The following is a 19,348-nucleotide window of genomic DNA, read 5'->3' as shown; positions in this document are numbered from 1 at the left end:
AAAAATAATAATTTTTTCCCACATGTTTTCCTATTTCCCCATTAAAACACATTTAGAATAAAATAATTCTTGGCATAATGTCCCACCTAAAGAAAGCCTAATTGGTGGCGAAAAAAACAAGATATAGTTCATTTCATTGGGATAAGTAATGATAAAGTTATAGACGAATGGAAGGAGCGCTGAAAGGTGAAAATTGCTCTGGTGGTCAGGGGGTAAAACCCCTCAGTGGTGAAGTGGTTAATAGCTTATCCTATTCAAAGAGTGAAAAAAATCTTTTTTTTTTTTATTTTATTTTATTTTTTTTTTATTTAATGCCTTTTTTGATTCCTCATGTGATAGCATTGCCTGCGAAGGAACTTGCTGGGCAATGATAAAATGCCGTAAAATCGCATTGAAAAATGCATGCAAATTTTATGCAGCCTATAGACGATGAAGATTTTGTGTGATTTAGAATGTGTTCTGCTTTGTGGTATCCGCATGTGATTTTGATAAGTGTGCTCCCTGCCTTAACATGCATGCAGATCAGAGCTTTCTGACTGGAGTAGCCACATGCTTGTTCATGTGTGATTCAGACACTAGGCCAGGCGACTGGTATTGTTTACAGTGGACCTGAACTCTTGCACAGGACACAAGGAAAACGGAGAAATGCATCCCATGTGTTTTTAGAGAGAAGAGCCTGTCTAATGCCCCCTCATCTGTATGTAATCACAAGTGTAATTAAAAAAAACCAGACAAACACTTATATAGCGCTTTTCTCCTGGCAGACTCAAAGCGCCAGAGCTGCAGCCACTAGGACGCGCTCTATAGGCAGTAGTGTTAGGAAGACTTGCCTAAGGTCTCCTACTGAATAGCTGCTGGCTTACTGAACAGGCAGAGCCGAGATTCGAACCCTGGTCTCCTGTATTAGTGGCAGAGCCCTTAACCATTACACTTTCCAGCCATTAGATCTCTCCAAAATTAGGCAGTGCTCGGCAAAACATAGCTAATATGTAAACACAAGATGTTAATCCTTTGTCTGCTTCCATGTAAGCAGGAAGTATACACTGCGGATTTATTGCAGGAGTTCTGAAAGCTGCAACTCTAAAGTTTGTTTTTTTTAGTATATTGTTTATCTTTTAGCGCAGAGAGGAAGTTCTGAGTTCAGGTCCGCTTTAAAAGGCAGTAAACATGGCATCCTCCATATCTCTCACTTCAGGTGCCCTTTAAGTAAATTGGGAATCACTGCAGCGGAATGATGCCTTAATTATTACCTTTTGTGAAAGTATACACCACTCTGAGAGGGGTCTCAAAGGGAAAGACTATGTGGTGCCCACACACAACTGATAAGAGTTTGGTGGAGTTGCATTAAAGGGGCACTATGTACATATTTAAAATTTTTAAAATTTTTCACCAAACACATACCAATAAGAATATTTTTTTTCCAGAGTAAAATGAACCATAAATTACTTTTCTCCTATGTTGCTGTCACAGTAGGTAGTAGAAATTTGACCCGAAGTGATAGGTTTTGGACTAGTCCATCTCTTCATAGGGGATTTTCAGGGATTTAGTTATTTTCAAAAGCACATAGTGAATGGCAGTTGCTCTGTCCAACTGCCAAAAAACTGTGTAGCAAGCAGGGAAGCTGCCAGCATCGTTGTTTAAATCCTTTTTAGGGAATATCTTTATAAAGAATAAAAGCCTTACTGAGAATCCCCTATGAAGAGATGGACTAGTCCAAAACCTGTCAGATTCCTACTACCTACTGTAAGTGACAGCAACCTAGGATAAAAGTAAATTATGGCTCATTTTACTCTGGAAAAAACCTGTCTGTTTGCACATATTTAAAATTGTACAATTTTTCGCCATTAGTGCCCCTTTAAATCACTTGGCACAAGCTTAACACCTTCCTGACAAATCAGTGTAATGCGGTAGTCAGCAGTTGCTTAATATCTTGTTGTTAAGTGACAGAAGCCTCCAATGCAAGCCGTGCCCAGTCTGTATGCTGTATATATACCACGTGTTTCCAAATGCTTATTATCTGTCGGGAAGCAATTGGCAAGACTAGTCATTTCAAAAGTTGCCTGAATAAGCAGGACGTTGTAATGACCTGCTATGATCATTGGTACAGCTGATGGAAAGTTGTACCTTCCCTACAGGATTGCATACACGTCATTATTCTAACATAATAGTAGACACCGCCTGCTGTAAAATTGTGTTGATGGAGCATAAACATCATGCAAAGGTTTTCATTTACAGATTTTAAAGCAACTGGGAAGGAAAACCGTGGTACTTAAAAATGAACAATTGATTACACAGTCATAGGATTGCTACCTGTCTAATTTAAAGCGGAATATAACCCAGCATTTCAACTTTGCTCTAAAACATTATTTACAGCATATTATATGCAACCAGCATTTTTTTTTTTTTTTCTAGACCAGCATTGGAAGGGTTACACACAGAGCTTTAACCTTCCTGGCGGTAAGTTCGGGCTATGCCGCGCAGGAGGATTTCTCAGCCCTGCTGGGCCGATTTACTTACTTTTTTTTTTTGCAACACGCAGCTAGCACTTTGCTAGCTGCGTGTGCTTTCCGGTCGCTGCCGCTCCGCACTCAATCGCCGCTGTTCGCCGCTCCCCCTATAAGTTAAAAAATAGATTTTATTTCTGAAATCTTGTATTTTTAGTTTGGGACCACACTTTAAGGTTCTTGCACACTGTGCGCATTGCATAAGACATGCATTAGTGTGTGTGTGTGTGTGTTACAATGGAGACTGGACATAGACTTAAAAAAATCCTTTAGCAGCCAATTTATTTAGAGGCTTGAAAGTGCTCCAGGCCAATTTTATTTTAGTACTTTTTTTTTTATTATTGCTTATTTGTTACCTTTCCTTGCTTCTAATTAGCACTGCTGCAATGTGCATTTATGGCCACTTTTCACTAGGAGGCAGTGTGAGAGAATAACAGATGATTTCTGCTTTCAGTTTTTGTATTTTCTGTTGACCGAGAGAGATCAAAGCATTCCAAGAATTTACAGCACGAGTTCTTCCCACTGAGGTCAAAAGCAGAGCACTTATCTCAAATGAAAGAACTCTGTTGAAGCTTCTTATGCGTTAATTCGAAACCTGTATTCAGCATGTTAAAATAACATGATCATTTACACCACAGTACTGTGAACATCCCCATAGAATTGCATGGGCAGTGAGAATTATTCTGCAAGTCAATGGATGTAGTGTGCAAGGGTCCATAGAGAAATGTAGAGCTGACTGCTGGGTTCCTGGACATCCCAGTTGGTCAGTGAAGCCATCATCGCATTTGAGCTATCCATACACAGGTCAATATTTTCCCCATCCAGCAAGCGTTAAATAGTAGTGATTAGTGTTCCACCTGCCCGACTCCATCTCAAGTGATCGAGATTTAATACTGCTGCAGTCACTGCTGGGAATGTACTGCTTGATAAGGTTGTGTGGCCATCAGCCTATTGTCATTCCTTTATCCCCTCTAACAAATTACCACTTTGCTCAGTTAACCTTTTAGATCGATATACTGTCCAGATTTATCATAAGTGTGATTGGATGTGGCTGGGTCACTAGATCACTTGTAGAATCTCCCAGAAATGCTGGCCTGTCTAATGCTTGGGAATACACTGCTCAATTCTGAGCCATTTACATGGCTCGATAGATTATTTCCGATCTCCCGCCCGATGGTTTTTACCGCTCTATTCCGCATTGAGAATGCAAAAAGATAAGGAAAACGAGCGGAAGATAAGAGAATCTCTTGCGGAATCGAGCGGGGGATCGATCGAGTGGCAAAATCGAACCGTGTATGCTACCCTAGAGGACCAACAGATAAGCTTGTGCTTGAAATGTCAAAGCAGCTGGGACATCTTCTTTAAGCTGGGGCCTTCTTCCTAAGCTCTTAAAGTGAACCAGAGACAAAGCACCCTCATGTATTTTACCATATACAGTGGTGTGAAAAACTATTTGCCCCCTTCCTGATTTCTTATTATTTTGCATGTTTGTCACACTTAATTGTTTCTGCTCATCACGTTAACTATTAGTCAAAGATAACATAATTGAACACAAAATGCAGTTTTAAATGATGGTTTTTATTATTTAGTGAGGAAAAAAAGCTCAAAACCTACATGGCCCTGTGTGAAAAAGAAATTGCCCCCTGAACCTAATAACTGGTTGGGCCACCCTTAGCAGCAATAACTGCAATCAAGCGTTTGCGATAACTTGCAACGAGTCTTTTACAGCGCTCTGGAGGAATTTTGGCCCACTCATCTTTGCAGACTTGTTGTAATTCAGCTTTATTTGAGGGTCTTCTAGCATGAACCGCCTTTTTAAGGTCATGCCACAACATCTCAATAGGATTCAGGTCAGGACTTTGACTAGGCCACTCCAAAGTCTTCATTTTGTTTTTCTTCAGCCATTCAGAGGTGGATTTGCTGGTGTGTTTTGGGTCATTGTCCTGCTGCAGCACCCAAGATCGCTTCAGCTTGAGTTGACGAACAGATGGCCGCACATTATCCTTCAGGATTTTTTGGTAGATAGTAGAATTCATGGTTCCATCTATCACAGCAAGCCTTCCAGGTCCTGAAGCAGCAAAACAAACCCAGACCATCACAATACCACCACCATATTTTACTGTTGGTATGATGTTCTTTTGCTGAAATGCTGTGTTACTTCTACGCCAGATGTAACGGGACACGCACCTTCCAAAAAGTTCAACTTTGGTCTCGTCGGTCCACAAGGTATTTTCCCAAAAGTCTTGGCAATCATTAAGATGTTTTTTTTTAGCAAAATTGAGACGAGCCTTAAAGAAAACCTGAACTGAAAATTAAAAGTCAAAATAAGCATACACAAGTCATACTTACCTTCCATGTAGTCTACTCCTCAGTGTCTTTCTCCTGTCCCGCGTCCTGTTTGTTCACTGTGATCAAGGGGATTTTCCGTCCTCCATTTTGAAAATGGCCATTACCCATAACAGCTTTCTGGTCAGCACACAGTTAAACTGTAACATCGCCCACTTGAGCGATAGGGAAACATGGACATTACCTGGTACATCAGTTTTCCTCTCAGCTATAACTGACAGCAACTGATATTTTACTGACAGAAACTGATATATTTCAGATCTGACAAAATATTGTCAGAACTGGAAGGGATAATTGTCAGAAGAAAATGGTGAACTTCTGAGAGGAACTGATGGCAAGGTAACTATGTAATGTTCATTTGAAGTTACCTCATGTGTTTATTTTAAATATTTTTACTCAGTACAGGTTCTCTTTAATGTTCTTTTTGCTTGAAAGTGGTTTGCACCGTGGATATCTGCCATGCAGGCTGTTTTTGCCCAGTCTTTCTTATGGTGGAGTCATGAACCCTGACCTTAATTGAGGCAAGTGAGGCCTGCAGTTCTTTAGATGTTGTCCTGGGGTCTTTTGTGGTCTCTCGGATGAGTTTTCTCTGCGCTCTTGTGGTCATTTTGGTCAGCCGGCCACTCCTGGGAAGGTTCTTCACTGTTCCATGTATTTGCCATTTGTGGATAATTGCTCTCACTGTGGTTTGCTGGAGTCCCAAAGCTTTAGAAATGGCTTTATAACCTTTACCAGACTGATAGATCTCAATTACAGTACTTTGTTCTCATTTGTTCCTGAGTTTCTTTGAAACTTGACATGATGTCTAGCTTTTGAGGTGCTTTTGGTCTACTTCTCTGTCAGATGGCTCCTATTTAAGTGATTTCTTGATTGAAACAGGTGTGGCAGTAATCAGGCCTGGGGGTGACTACAGAAATTGAGCTCAGGTGTGATAAACCACAGTTAAGTTATTTTTTAACAAGGGGGGCAATCACTTTTTCACACAGGGCCATGTATATTTGGAGGTTTTGTTTCTCACTAAATAATAAAAACCATCATTTAAAACTGCATTTTGTGTTCGATTATGTTATCTTTGACTAATGGATAACGGTTTTTGATGAACAGAAACATTTAAGTGTGACAAACATGCAAAAGAATAAGAAATCAGGAAGGGGGCAAATAGTTTTTCACACCACTGTATATCAGTGGGAACATTAGAGAAAACACCTACCCTGCTCTGTTTCATTCTTCACTGCTCAGCCTGCTTGTTATCAGCCCTGATAAAATCCACGACTGAGCATTCAGTCTTGATTTGCTTAGGGATCAGTCGGGAATTTTATCAGGGCTGATAAGAAGCAGGCTGAGCAGTGAAGGATGAAACAGAGCATGGTAGGCGTTTCCTCTAATGTTCCCACTGATATATATGGTGAAATACATGAGGGTGCTTCGTCTCTGGTTCACTTTAAAGAGACTATGTAAGATCAAAAAGTCCCCTGGGGGGGGGGGTACTCACCTCGGGAGGGGGAAGCCTCAGGGTCCCAATGAGGCTTCTCACGCCTTCCTCCGTCCCTCAGGGTTCTCGCTGCAGCCCTCCGAACAGCCGCCTGACATTACAGGTTTTCTTTAACAATAGTGCTAATTTGCATATATTTTTACTGAGAGGGAAAAAATTATGTTTTAATGCAGTTTTTATAGATGGTAACCAAATGTGCCATGCAATATATTGCTTGGGTTTATTTTAGGATTACTTTAGAGTTCATTCAGGCTCCCATACTTGAATGCATGTGATAGTAAATTGGCAGTGAAAAAAGCTTGTGCTCTGCACTTTTACTTTATTTAATAATATTTAAAACACCAGGCTGCTGTCTCTTGACTTGGTTCTCTAGTTCCTTGCTGCCAGCAAAGCAGGAGTTGCTTCCACAGCATAGACCAGATCACCTGATCCCTCCCCCTTCCTTCATGCGACAAGAGATTAACTGTTTGTGGCCAGCACTGCATCTGCTCAGTGTGTAATAAAGCTACACTACAGCTATAATAAAGTATTTAACTCTTCTTACACCCTTCCTAGTGGGTTTATAATGTCCTTATGAACCTCTCATCACTCTGCTTTCTATAAGAAACCATTTCTTAGTACAGGCAACATAGGTGTGGAAAAGGTTAAGTGCTTTTTTTTTTTTTCTTTGCTTAGTTGTAGTGCTGGCCACAAAGTGTCTCCCAACAGAGAGCAGAGGTGGGTTGAATCAGGTGATCGAGTAAAGACCTGCAATTCTCAAAACTTAATGTATTGCCCAATAAAGAAAGTTTGCCATCAAATACCTTAAGGCTAGTTACACACCAGGGTGTTGCGTTTAGGGGACATTATAGGGCACATAACGTGCACCTAATGCAACGCTTGGTGCTCTCTGGTGTGGACGTCGGAGTGAGCCGCGTTGTGCAGCTTACTCTGGCGTCCATGATGCGTACTCTTGGACGCATGCGGCATCACGTGGTCCCGCCCGGCCAATCGCCGCACAGAGCGGCCGCTCCAGGAAGTAAACACTGCACGTCACTAAGTGCAGTGAATATTAATTAGCCATGTGCCCGGCCGCTCTCCCCTCCTCCCCAACATGACTGAGCATGTGCAAACAGTCTAACGTGGCTTAGCCGCGTAGAACGCACAGCATGCAGCACTTTGCTGAGTTACAATGTAACGCAACGTGGGCAGTGTGTTACATTGCTGTGCGTTGGGGAAGCGTTACAGGCTGCACTAACGTGCGCCTGTAACGTCCCTGTGTGCAAGAAGCCTAAATCGGGATGCTGAACCAGAGCTTTCAAATGTTCTTGTATGACTGAGGCATGGCATACTATAGGAACACCCTAGTAAAACAGCAGTAGGCAAGAATTAATGATACACTGCAATACCTTATACATAACAATACTGTAGATGAGGTCATGGCCTAATCGATGTCTCTTGCCTAAGTGAAATGTTCATTGTGGATGTGTGTCCCTCCAGATCGAGTACAATGAGTCAATGAAAACGTACCACAACTCCCCTGCTTATCTCGCGTACATCAATGCCAAAAGCCGAGCAGAAGCCGCCCTTGAGGAAGAAAGTCGCCAGCGCCAGTCCCGCATAGACAAGGGGGAACCCTATATGAGTATTCAGCCTGCAGAGGATCCTGATGGTGAGTCGCACAAACTAGCGAGTACTCTTGTCATGAGCGAAATGTGAAAAAAGTCAATGCTTATGATGATAAAATGATTGGGTAGTACTATAGTCCTTTCTAAATCATTTACTTGGAACATTTATTCTGATCAGATGTTCTGACCATTCCTAATCTGCACTCCAGTAAGCCAATCTGCTGGCTAGAATACTTTGAGTATTGTGGTCAAAGGATCAGCATTATTTTAAAGAGACTCTGTAACAAAATGTTCAGCTTTATTTCTTCTATCCTATAAGTTCCTATACCTGTTCTAATGTGGTCTGTCTTACTGCAGCCTTTTCTAGTTGCACTTTCTCCGTAATATAATATATCTAATCTTATTTCCTTTTGTCAAGCTTTGTCGACCTAGAGAGCAGTGCTCTGCCTCTGCTGTGATAGGGAGAAGTTATGCACGCCCCCTGCAGGCTCTGTGTGTGTGCTTTGCTTATTCCTCACAGACAGGTCTCTGCTCTCTGTTTCATCTTGTCTGAGGGGAAAGGGAGCTGCCCATGCTGAGAAACTGTGAGAATCCCTGAGAGGAGAACAGAGAATTCACTATGTAATAAAAACTTGTAGTATACTGTAACATGATATATATTTACACAAACCTCACTTCCTGGTTAGCGGCCATGTTTTTTGTTAACTCTGCCTAAAACTGGCGATTGAAAGCCAGTATAGTGGCGGAAACTGCAAAGGAGGGATCTAGGAGATCAGTGACTCGATTGGTATGTTTTTTTTTTTTTTTTTTTTTTTATTGTACAAATTGGACAGTATAGATTCTCTTTAATGTGGTCAGCAATGACTGCATTTATGTTTCTGTAATACAAGGTGCCATTGAATCCGGTCTCCTGGGGGGTAGTTGCGCCACTGCACCATAGGGTCATTCTAAGTCGTCATGCAGCTTTCTCCGTATGACTTGTTATGCAAGCAGGACAACCATATAGCATTCCTCACATTGCATTCCTTACATCTTCCAGACTATGATGATGGGTTCTCCATGAAGCACACTGCGGCTGCTCGTTTCCAGAGGAACCACCGGTTGATCAGTGAGATCTTGAGTGAGAGCGTGGTGCCGGATGTGAGGTCTGTGGTCACAACGGCCAGAATGCAGGTTCTCAAGAGACAAGTCCAGTCCCTCATGGTGCATCAGGTGAGAACATATAAAGCTTGGAGGTGATCTCTGATGTATGGTATGGTATATTTGTATGGAGTATAGTCTATGGAGCTGCTGTAAGTGGAGATTTGCACACTGGGTGAAGTCTCTTCTTGATGCTGCACCTAAGCTGCTTCTTTCTGCTTTGAGCCTTAGCCAGAATTGGGTCCCATGAGGAAATACAGGCTTGGCAAATCATCAGAGCTCCATGTAATTACAAGTGTTAGGAAACATGCATGCAGCAAGTTGGTTATCACCCTTAATCATACACTATTTACCAGCTTATTCTAATTGTCAATTTACATTTTTCAATGCCTGTCTAAAGCCCCATCTACACCATACGATTTTTTGTACGATTAGATTACGATTCTATTTACGATCCGATTAAATCCGACATGTCCGATCGGGATTCGATTTAATTCGATTTGCCATTGCAAAACAATGGCAAACCGAATTGAATCGAATCCAGATCGGACATGTCTGATTTAATCGGATCGTAAATAGAATCGTAATTGAATTGCACAAAGAATTGTATCGTGAAGAAGGGGCTTAAATGTTATTTTGCTTGGCATATTAAAGCGGTATAAAACCCTGACATAATATTCAATAAAAACATGTTTTCCTACTTTTTTATATGCCGTACGGTTATCATATTTGCTTTTGTGCTTAAAGAGACTCTGTAACGTCAAAAAGATCCCCTGGGGGGTACTCACCTTGGGTGGGGGAAGCCTCCGGATCCTAATGAGGCTTCCCACGCCGTCCTCTGTCCCACGGGGGTCTCGCTGCAGCCCTCCGAACAGCCGGCGACAGAGCCGACTGTCAGTTCAATATTTACCTTTGCAGGCTCCAGCGGGGGAGCTTTGGCTGCTTTCCGCTCCGAACTACACGGAAATACCCGATCTCAGTCGGGTCCGCTCTACTGCGCAGGCGCCGGAAACTTGCACCTGCGCAGTAGAGCAGACCCGACGGCGATCGGGTATTTCCGTGTAGTTCGGAGCCGACAGCCGTCAGAGCGCCTGCGTAGGAGCCGGGAAGGTAAATAATGACGTCATCTTGTACGGAGGGCTGCAGCGAGACCCCCGTGGGACAGAGGACGGCGTGGGAAGCCTCATTAGGATCCGGAGGCTTCCCCCACCCGAGGTGAGTACCCCCCAGGGGATCTTTTGATGTTACAGATCCTCTTTAAGTATTATTCATTTAGAAATTACAAGTTCCCAAAGTACATTTTTATTGCTCTGTGAGCTGACTTTGCATTTTATTCATAACAGGTTTATTCATCTTTTAATTTAAGCAGAAATACTTTCTGAGTGTCTGTCTGTGTTCAGGAGCTTCTGCACAGTCTGAAAATGTCTCATTCCTCACTTGATACAATTAAAGGACAACTGAAATAAGAGTGCTATGGAGGCTGCTATATTTATTTCTTGTCAAGCAATACCAGTTGCCTGGCTATCCTGCTGATCTTCTGCCTCTAATACTTTAAGCCACAGACCCTGAACAAGCATTCAGCAGATCTGGTGTTTCTGACATTATTGTCAGAATGGGTAAGATTAACTGCATGCTTGTTTCCGGTGTGATTCAAACACTACCACAGCCAAATAGACGTGATATCCACAATCGTCACTGCACCAATGGACTTCACTAGATGTGCTGAAATCGTCTTTGGAGTCACAAGACGCTGTAATTCAAAATCTTCAGTTTCGCACCGTCTAAAATTCTTTATGAAGTATTGCTCTTTAAAAAGTTACATCTTAAAAGAGTATATGTGGGTATCTGTAAGATGTCTCACTACCTGCTTTGGAGCGGACCTTGTCAGCCTTAAGATGATTGGCCCTTCCCTATCACAGTGAGCGGACGTTGTAGGTGTCGCATCGATTGGGGAATGGAGACACGGAGAAGTCCAGTCCCGTGTCTCATTGCCTGCTTCGGAGCGGATGTTGTCGGCCATTAGATGATAGGCCCTTCCTAAGCTTAAAGAGAGTCTTTAACATCAAAACGTCCCTTGGGGGGTACTCCACCTCGGGTGGGGGAAGCCTCATGGTCCCAATGAGGCTTCCCACGCCGTCCTCCGTCCCTCAGGGGTCTCGCTGCGGCCCTCCGTACAAGATGACGTCAATATTTACCTTCCCGGCTCCTGCGCAGGCTGTGATAGGCCATGGAGATTGCAGGGAACGTGTTGCGCCTCCTGATTGGACAACACCATTCAGTTATTTTGCGGACGCTGTAGGCTGCAATTCTATTGTACACGATCTATGGAATATTGTCTGTTTTTTTTCTGGGTTATGATACTCTGACAAGCCTTGTTGGTGAGTGTCCTATTATTGCTTTATGTATTATTAAAAGGGGTCACCTCTTTGAAGCAGTATTTGGCTTGAGGAATGCCCTATAAACTATATGATAGCAACACAAGTATGCAATGAGTAAAAGTTTATCTCGGATCCACTTTAATCCTCCTCGGGTACCCTTTAAGGATCTGTTCCTTCTGTACCTCTTTCCCCAGCCACTTGTATCCCTTTGTTCTCCACTGCTGGCTTGTGGTATTGCCAGAACAGCTGTGCCAGCTAGCATGGGGCACCTGAAGAATACCAACCCACATAATCCATGACTTGGAGAACTCTTCAAAGGGAGGAGGTGGAGAAAACTACCCCCACACCTGTCCAGATAGACCCTGGGAGGGAAGGACTTATGGTGGAATCTGTAAACTTACCATACTGGGGAGATTCTTGACACCTAAACTTAGCCCTTCTCCCAATGTAAGCCTCTTGCATACACCTAACCTGCTTTCTTAAAGTAAACCTGCTTGCAGCTATTGCCCCAATTAAGTGTATCTGAAGTGAGGAAACTCTCTTCAGGCTACTTACTTATGTAGAGCGAATGTTCTGGACCCCAATAGAGCCTTCCCAGTCCTCACTCTGTGTCCTCGCTCCACCGCTGTCCCCATGGAATTTGTGCCTTTGGTACCCTCTTGGGAAATACTTGCATCCCCGAGTGCTTCCAAAAGCGTGTACATCTGTACTGCACATGCGCCATCTGCAGGTCAAATAACTTGGGGACAGCGCTGGAACAACAAAATGGAGTGAGGACTGAGAAGACTCTGTGAGATCCAGTTCTAAACTTTTTATTTCTGCCCTGCTTCGGGTTCACTTTAACCACCTTCTTCATGCTTAACCGTAACCTCCTAACAGCCAGAACCTTTTTATGTCTTTTTGGTGCACTGAGCTGCACATTTAGGTACTTAACCACTTTCTCCTCCTGGACATAGTTACATCCAGGAGGCCATGTGCGCTCCCGCGGCCGATCGCGTGCATACACGTGCGCTCTCGGCGGCAGATCGTTAGCCCAGGAATCAATTAATTGGGCCATGGTGCCCGATCACTGATTCCTCTCCCCCGCAGAAAAAGAGACCGCTTCTCTCGGAAGCCTTGCTTTTTCTGCCTCCTATGTCCCTCTAAGCGTACATGTTGCGCTTAGAGTGACGTCTTGTAAAGAAACCTAAGGTTGCCATCTTGTGGCCAAAAAGTAAAACTACAGCTATATAAAAAAAAACATATTTACATAAAAAAATTAGGCGCCTCTTGTATAAAGACCAGTAAATCTAACCCTGTCCTACCCTATGTCCTGATACCTCCCAGTGCCGAATCCTGCATCGGGACCTTTGCACAGAGTCTATCTTCAGAGTCAGCTGAATGTTCAGTCTGAATGACTTAGCCCTCCTGGCGGTCTATTAACCTCCTTAGCGGTAACCCCGTGTGTGACACGGGGTAAGCCGCCGGAGGGTGCCGCTCAGGCCCTGCTGGGCCGATGTACATTTTTTTTTTTTCTGGACGCAGCTAGCACTTTGCTAGATGCGCCAGCACACCGATTGCCGCTATCCGTTGCCCCCCCCCCCCCCCAGACCCCGTGCGCTGCCTGGCCAATCAGTGCCAGGCAGCGCCGAGGGGTGGATCGGGACTCCCAATGACGTCACGGCGTCCTGCCCCGTCGCCATGGCGATGGGGGAAGCCCTCCAGGGAATCCTGTTCTTTGAACGGGATTTCCTGATCGGAGATCGCCGAAGGCGATCGAAGCGGGCGGATGCCGCTGAGCAGCGGCTATCATGTAGCAAACCCTGGGCTCGCTACATGATTTAAAAAAAAAAAAAAACTGCTGTGCTGCCTCCTGGCGGAATGTTTCATACCGCCAGGAGGGTTAAAAACCGGCAGGGGGCAGCGCAGCTTTTTTTTTTTTTTTACTTTTTTTAAATCCTGTAGCGAGCCCAGGGCTCGCTACATGATAGCTGCTGTGCAGCGGCATCCCCCCCACCCTCTTCGATCGCCTCTGGCAATCTGCGATCATAAATTCCTGTTTCATCTCGGATCCGCTTAGCATAGGTGTGCAGAGACTAATTATAAGCAGGATACAAATCTTCCATTCAAAACAAATGCACAGAATTAACATTAATGGAAGATGTTCGCTTCCAGGGCAGTTTGCATGCTGAGTGCAAGATTTGATTTAACCACTTCGCATCCAGACCTTGTTTTCCCCTTATTGACCAGAGCAGTTTTGACGCTTTAGCGGTGTCCCTATTTAATCACCAATAACTTCATTTGTACTAGTGCCATATAAATGATCTATATTTCTTTTTTTTCAAGACAAACTAAGCTTTCATTGGGGGGTATTTGGTCCCAAGTAAAATGTTCCTTTCTATGCATGTTAATGGGAAAAAGGGGGGGGGAGGGGGGGATAAAAAAAAATCACTATTTCTCAATTTTGACCAATTTCTGTTTAAAAATAAAAAGTGCGATTGACATAAAAACTGTGCCACCAGTTAAAGTCGCCCCAGTATAGATATCCAGATGTGTCCCCAGTATCACCGCCTCCCCCAGTATAGCCAGATGAGTGCCCTGTGTTTGCCACCCCCAGAATAGATTGACAGATGCACCCCCAGGAATAGTGCCCCTCTTTATAGCCAGATGTGTCCCCAGATCAGGATTACCCCCATTATGGCCAGATGTACCCCCAGGATTAGCGCTGTCTCCCCCCCCCCCCCCCCCCCCCCCCATTATAGCCAAATGTCCCCCGAGTATTAACCTCCTTGGCGGTAATCCCGAGCTGAGCTCGGGGTATGCCGCCGGAGGTCGCCGCTCAGGCCCTGCTGGGCCGATTTCAATTTTGTAAAAAGCAGCACACGCAGCCGGCACTTTGCCAGCCGCGTGTGCTGCCCGATCGCCTCCGCGGCGATCCGCCGCGTGCAGCGGCGAAAGAGGGTCCCCCCAGCCGCCCGAGCCCAGCGCAGCCGGAACAAACAGTTCCGGCCGGCGCTAGGGGCTGGATCGGGCGGCTCTGACGTCAGGACGTCGACTGACGTCCATGACGTCACTCCGCTCGTCGCCATGGCGACGAGGAAAGCGAAACAAGATAGGCTGCTCATTGCGGCCTATCTTGTTACTTTCGATTGCCGGAGGCGATCGAAAGTACGCTTCCGGAGCGCCCTCTAGTGGGCTTTCATGCAGCCAACTTTCAGTTGGCTGCATGAAATACTTTTTTTTTAATTTAAAAAAAACCCTCCCGCAGCCTCCCTGGCGATTTTAATAGAACGCCAGGGAGGTTAAGGTATGCCCCCCCAGGTGCCCAGATGCGCAAAATCTGTAACCCCCCCTGGTTACTCAGATGTCCCCCAGTAAACATGTATGCCCCCCTTTGCTTATCCCTCTCCCTCCAAGAATCTATAGCCAGAGACCCCCCCCCCCCCCCCATCAGGCAGCCCCCTCCGTGCAGAGATAGTTTAAAAAAATGCACAAGCAGGCAGTCTTACTCACCTACCTCGGTCCTGCGACTATCCTGAAGCCTGATCCTCCGATCACCGCTCTGCAGTCAGCCGCATATTGCCGGTAAACCGGGTCCCGGCTTGATGACGTCATCAAGCTGGGACCCGGGTTTCCGGCAATATGCGGCTGACTGCAGAGCGGTGATCGGAGGATCAGGCTTCAGGATAGTCGCAGGACCGAGGTAGGTGAGTGTGGCTGCTTGCTTGTGCATTTTTTAAACTATTTGTTCGCCGAGGGGGACAAGTGAAGGAGCGCTGCAGTTCACTACTGCAGCGATCGTTCATGGGAGGGGGGTGGACTAATTGGCCAAAAGGGAACATGTTCTCTTCCACCAATTAGTATTGCAGCTGACAGTGCCGGAGGGTGCACTCTAAAGAGCACCCGACCGTGCACAGCAGGGCTGCAGCCAGGTCAGTATATCTACGTCGCTGTGGCTTGGAGGGTGCCACAGCTGACGTAGATATACTGTAGTGGTGGGGAAAGTGGTTAAAGCATTCTCCATGATAACGAACACCATGAGAAAGCTGTATCCTCTCCTCTTCTTACATTAAGTGTTTAAAAGTTTGTTCTGGGATGGCACTTTCAGTATACAACATCCACGTTTGGGGAGTTCTCTCTTGACTATGTTTTGCCTAAGAAACCAGAGTGACAAGCTTAAGGTGGGAACACACACACTACAGAAGCCAATGACGGGAACAGCCTTATCAGTCCGCCGACAGTGCGTACACACGCACTACTGTCTGCTGAAAGTCTGCCCAGCGGGAGGGTCCGACGGAGCAGTCGTTGGCTTCTGTAGTGCGTACGCACCTTTATGAGTCCTATGGGGATTGGCTGTGGAGAATGTTTGCCATTTTATTAATGATAGCGATTTGGATATGTAGATCTCATTTAGGCCCCTCCAGCTCTTTATTATGCAGAGTGTGAAATGCTGGCAGACGTTCCCATCCTTAGGAGCTGTGGTTGTTTATCCATCTGCTAAGCTGGTGCTGTCATGGGAATGGGAGTGTGACTGAGCTCGCGGAGATTAGGTAGAAACTAACCTCACCCATCAAATCCGCAGGTGTGGTGTGTGAGGGTGTGTTCCAAATCCTTATGCTGCTTTTAATGGGGACAAACATGCTCCAGTGAACGTGTTCTAGTAGGCTTGTCATGAGAGAAATTGGGAAGCTGCTTTTGCTCGCTTCGAGAGAAGAGTAGATTTCTGGCTGTAATACTGCTCCTCTGGCTGTCATACTTGGGACAAGTATGCAGATCGGTAAAAAGGCTCAACCACCCGATCTTCATACATTTATCAGGTGATCGGTTTGCAATACTAAATTTCTCGTTTTTCTTTGGACAAAAGTTGTACTTTATGCCAGATTTTCAGTCCGGAACTTGTTGGTTCTTTCAGACGTTCAACATGGGTAGGGTACAGCTTTTCCAGAACAAAGCTTTTCAAACAAAGCTGTCCACACAAGGACTTTGTCCAAAATTATGTGTTCAGACCCACTTCATCTTCTGCACCCAACATAACAACTACCACAAAGTGGTAAGGATAAAACTAGGTTAAAAAGGAAGGATAAAACTAGGTTAAAAATGTAAAGAATGAGGTGGCTTACCTCAATGTCGGTCTCTGGAGACAAAAGGTTTATTTAGCACAGGCAATGCATTTTGTGGGTCCAAGCCCGCTTCCTTAGGGCTCTTTCACACCTGAGCCCTTTTTTAGCGTTTTAACGCAAAGTCTGTACTTTGCGTTAACCAAGGTAAAAGGAAGGTCCATAGACTTTCATTTTACCTTTCACACCCGACGCTGCGTTTCGATGCGTTGCAGTACGACGCACCCGGGAGCTGTTTCTAATCGGGAATCGGCGGTTTCCCGTCGGGTCAATTAATACTACCGCCGCTACTCAGCATCGCACTGCAGATTCACGACGACAGCCACAGGCTAGTCAACGCGTGCAGGAGAACGGCTCCTGCACGCGTTGTTAGATGTGAAAGGAGCCTCAGGGCAATACAAGTGTCAGAAGTAAAGTCAGCCAGTAAGCATTGAGTGTCTCATTCTTTAGTTTTATCTATACTTGGGAGCCACTTTACCCCTTTGCTGTATATGCCCCACACCTCACAGAGGCTGGAGGGGTCATCCCTGGCCTCACCTGGTTGACACCAATGTGAGAGCCAGTCTTTTTTCACCTAAGAAAACGATTGTATCCAGTTTCAGCTGGACACACCGGTGGAGTCAGGATATCTCCACCTGCTTCCAGTGATTGCAACCCAGGCTTGTGAGTAGCCATCCTGCAATTTACAATACATACTGTGCTATCTGAGCTCCCGGGGTTTTTGCGTCTTTTCTCCCTTAGGGTGTTCTGGTACCGCATATCTTCCACATAACTAGGGATGATCACAGATTTGCAAATTCTTCTGAGTTGATGCAAACTTTTATGCAAATAAATGCAGCTTGGAAATGGCCCCATCAATTTAAACCTGGGTTTAAATTGATTGGTACATTTTTAAAGGATACTGCAGCCCACAGGCTGCGGAGAGATAAAACCTGCAATGTGTAGGGAAAGAAAAGGACATACTCACCACTCCCCTCGCTCCCTGCCGTCGGGTCCCGCTCGTCAGTCACAGCCCCTGGTACCGGCCGACTCTCCTGAGCCGGACATACTGCGCCGGGCATGTGCAGTATGTCCTGTAATCTTCGCTTCTGGCGTCGCATCATGACGCCAGAAGTACGGACACTCCCCCGCCTCCTGCGTGTGCGCTCCAGCGGCTCCACTATAAAGCTAGCACAGTGGAGCCGCTGGAGCGCACCGGAGCACCTTCTTCCACATGTTTGCCACAAGCCATGTGGGGGACACAGCAAACGGGACCTCTTATGCTTTCTGTTAACAATGGCTTTCTTCTTGCCACTCTTCCATAAAGGCCAACTTTGTGCAGTGCATGACTAATAGTTGTCCTATGGACAGATTCCCCCACCTGAGCTGTAGATCTGTGCAGCTCGTCCAGAGTCACCATGGGCCTCTTACATAGCAAGGAAATGAACAGCGCTACTTAAAAACAGGCAAGTGCCTACCTGCAAAAGAGTGCAAGCCCCACTTGTGGGATATAATACACACCGAGCATACACATGACCTGTCTACCACTGGAGGAGGATGTTGGTTTCCTGTAACAGCTTGCATGCAACCTATTAAGTACTCGTCCCTCCCACTGCGAAGAAGTCGATCCTCCATGGGAGGGGCCTAACACTAACTAAATCCTAACCTATGTATATGCATAGCCTGGGTGCGGCTAATCAAATAAAATCGAACCATTGGCCTCTTGACTGCATTTCTGATCAGCACTCTCCTTGTTCGGCCTGTGAGTTTAGGTGGATGGCCTTGTCTTGGTAGGTTTATAGTTGTGCCATACTCCTTCCATTTCTGAATGATCGCTTGAACAGTGCTCCGTGGAATGTTCAAGGCTTTGGAAATCCTTTTGTAGCCTAATGCTACGTACACACATGCGACAATGATCGTTCGTTAAGAACGACGAACGAACTTTTAATTGATGAAAGAACGACCTAAGTAAAGGTAGTTTTAAAATGTGTGTAACGATCTGATCGTTAGAACGAACGTTACATCACAGAAAGCAACTATTGCGCCTGCGCATAAAAATGAGAAGTTCCATGGAGAAATAGTGAAATGCGCATGTCAAGCCTAGTACGAACGATCGTTTCCAACGATGTACTACTTTTGCAAACGATCGTCGTTGGTTAAAATCCGCCGAGACAGAACTTTCTTTTGTAGCGATTTGTCTCGTTCGTCGTTTGCCTTAATAGTCGGTGGTTCATTTTTTGTAACGATCGTCGTTGGTAAAGATCGGGGAACGATCGTTACAAACGACTATAGTCGCATGTGTGTACGCACCTCAAGCCTGCTTTAAAGAGAACCAGAGGTGGGATTTAATTATGCTAGTGGGGCACAGAGGCTGGTTGTGCACACTAACACCAGCCTCTGCAGCATTGCGCAATAATAGAATTTTGCCGTCTAACAGTCTCCTAGCAGCGACCACTCTGGTAGACTGATGACTGAGCTTGGTTCTGTCACTCAAGTGGTGATGAGCGCGTGAGCCCCTGCAAACCACTCCCCCAGAACTTATAGGGAAGGTTCAAGCAAAATAAAAGAGTTTCACTTACCTGAGGCTTCTACCAGCCCCATGCAGCCATCCTGTGCCCTCGTAGTCCCTGACTGCTGCTCCAGTCCCCCGCTGGCACGGGCCGCATTTTACGCATTCCCGCTAGTGCAGGAACATTAACACATACATTTTTCCGCATTACTGGTTCAATGCGGAAAAATTTACGCATTGAACCAGTAATGCGTAAAAATGTATGTCTTTTAATTTCCATTTTCATAGCTAGTCTGT

At 45.3% G+C, this 19,348-nt stretch overlaps 1 protein-coding gene across 2 annotated transcripts in view; it reads left to right on the top strand.

Annotated features, from left to right (window-relative positions):
• Positions 1-19,348, top strand: part of SMARCE1 (SWI/SNF related, matrix associated, actin dependent regulator of chromatin, subfamily e, member 1) — an 82,557-nt gene that overhangs the window by 46,954 nt on the left and 16,255 nt on the right. For both annotated transcript variants that reach the window (XM_068264363.1, XM_068264362.1), the window contains exons 7-8: positions 7,822-7,993; positions 8,989-9,161. In XM_068264363.1, coding sequence (XP_068120464.1) covers positions 7,822-7,993; positions 8,989-9,161 — 345 coding nt within the window. The remainder of the gene's footprint in view (positions 1-7,821; positions 7,994-8,988; positions 9,162-19,348) is intronic.

The sequence above is a fragment of the Hyperolius riggenbachi genome, chromosome 12, assembly GCF_040937935.1.
Source record: "Hyperolius riggenbachi isolate aHypRig1 chromosome 12, aHypRig1.pri, whole genome shotgun sequence".
Lineage (NCBI taxonomy): Eukaryota > Metazoa > Chordata > Amphibia > Anura > Hyperoliidae > Hyperolius > Hyperolius riggenbachi.
Note: the sequence above shows the minus strand (reverse complement) of the source record. Positions and strands in the feature narration are given on the sequence as shown.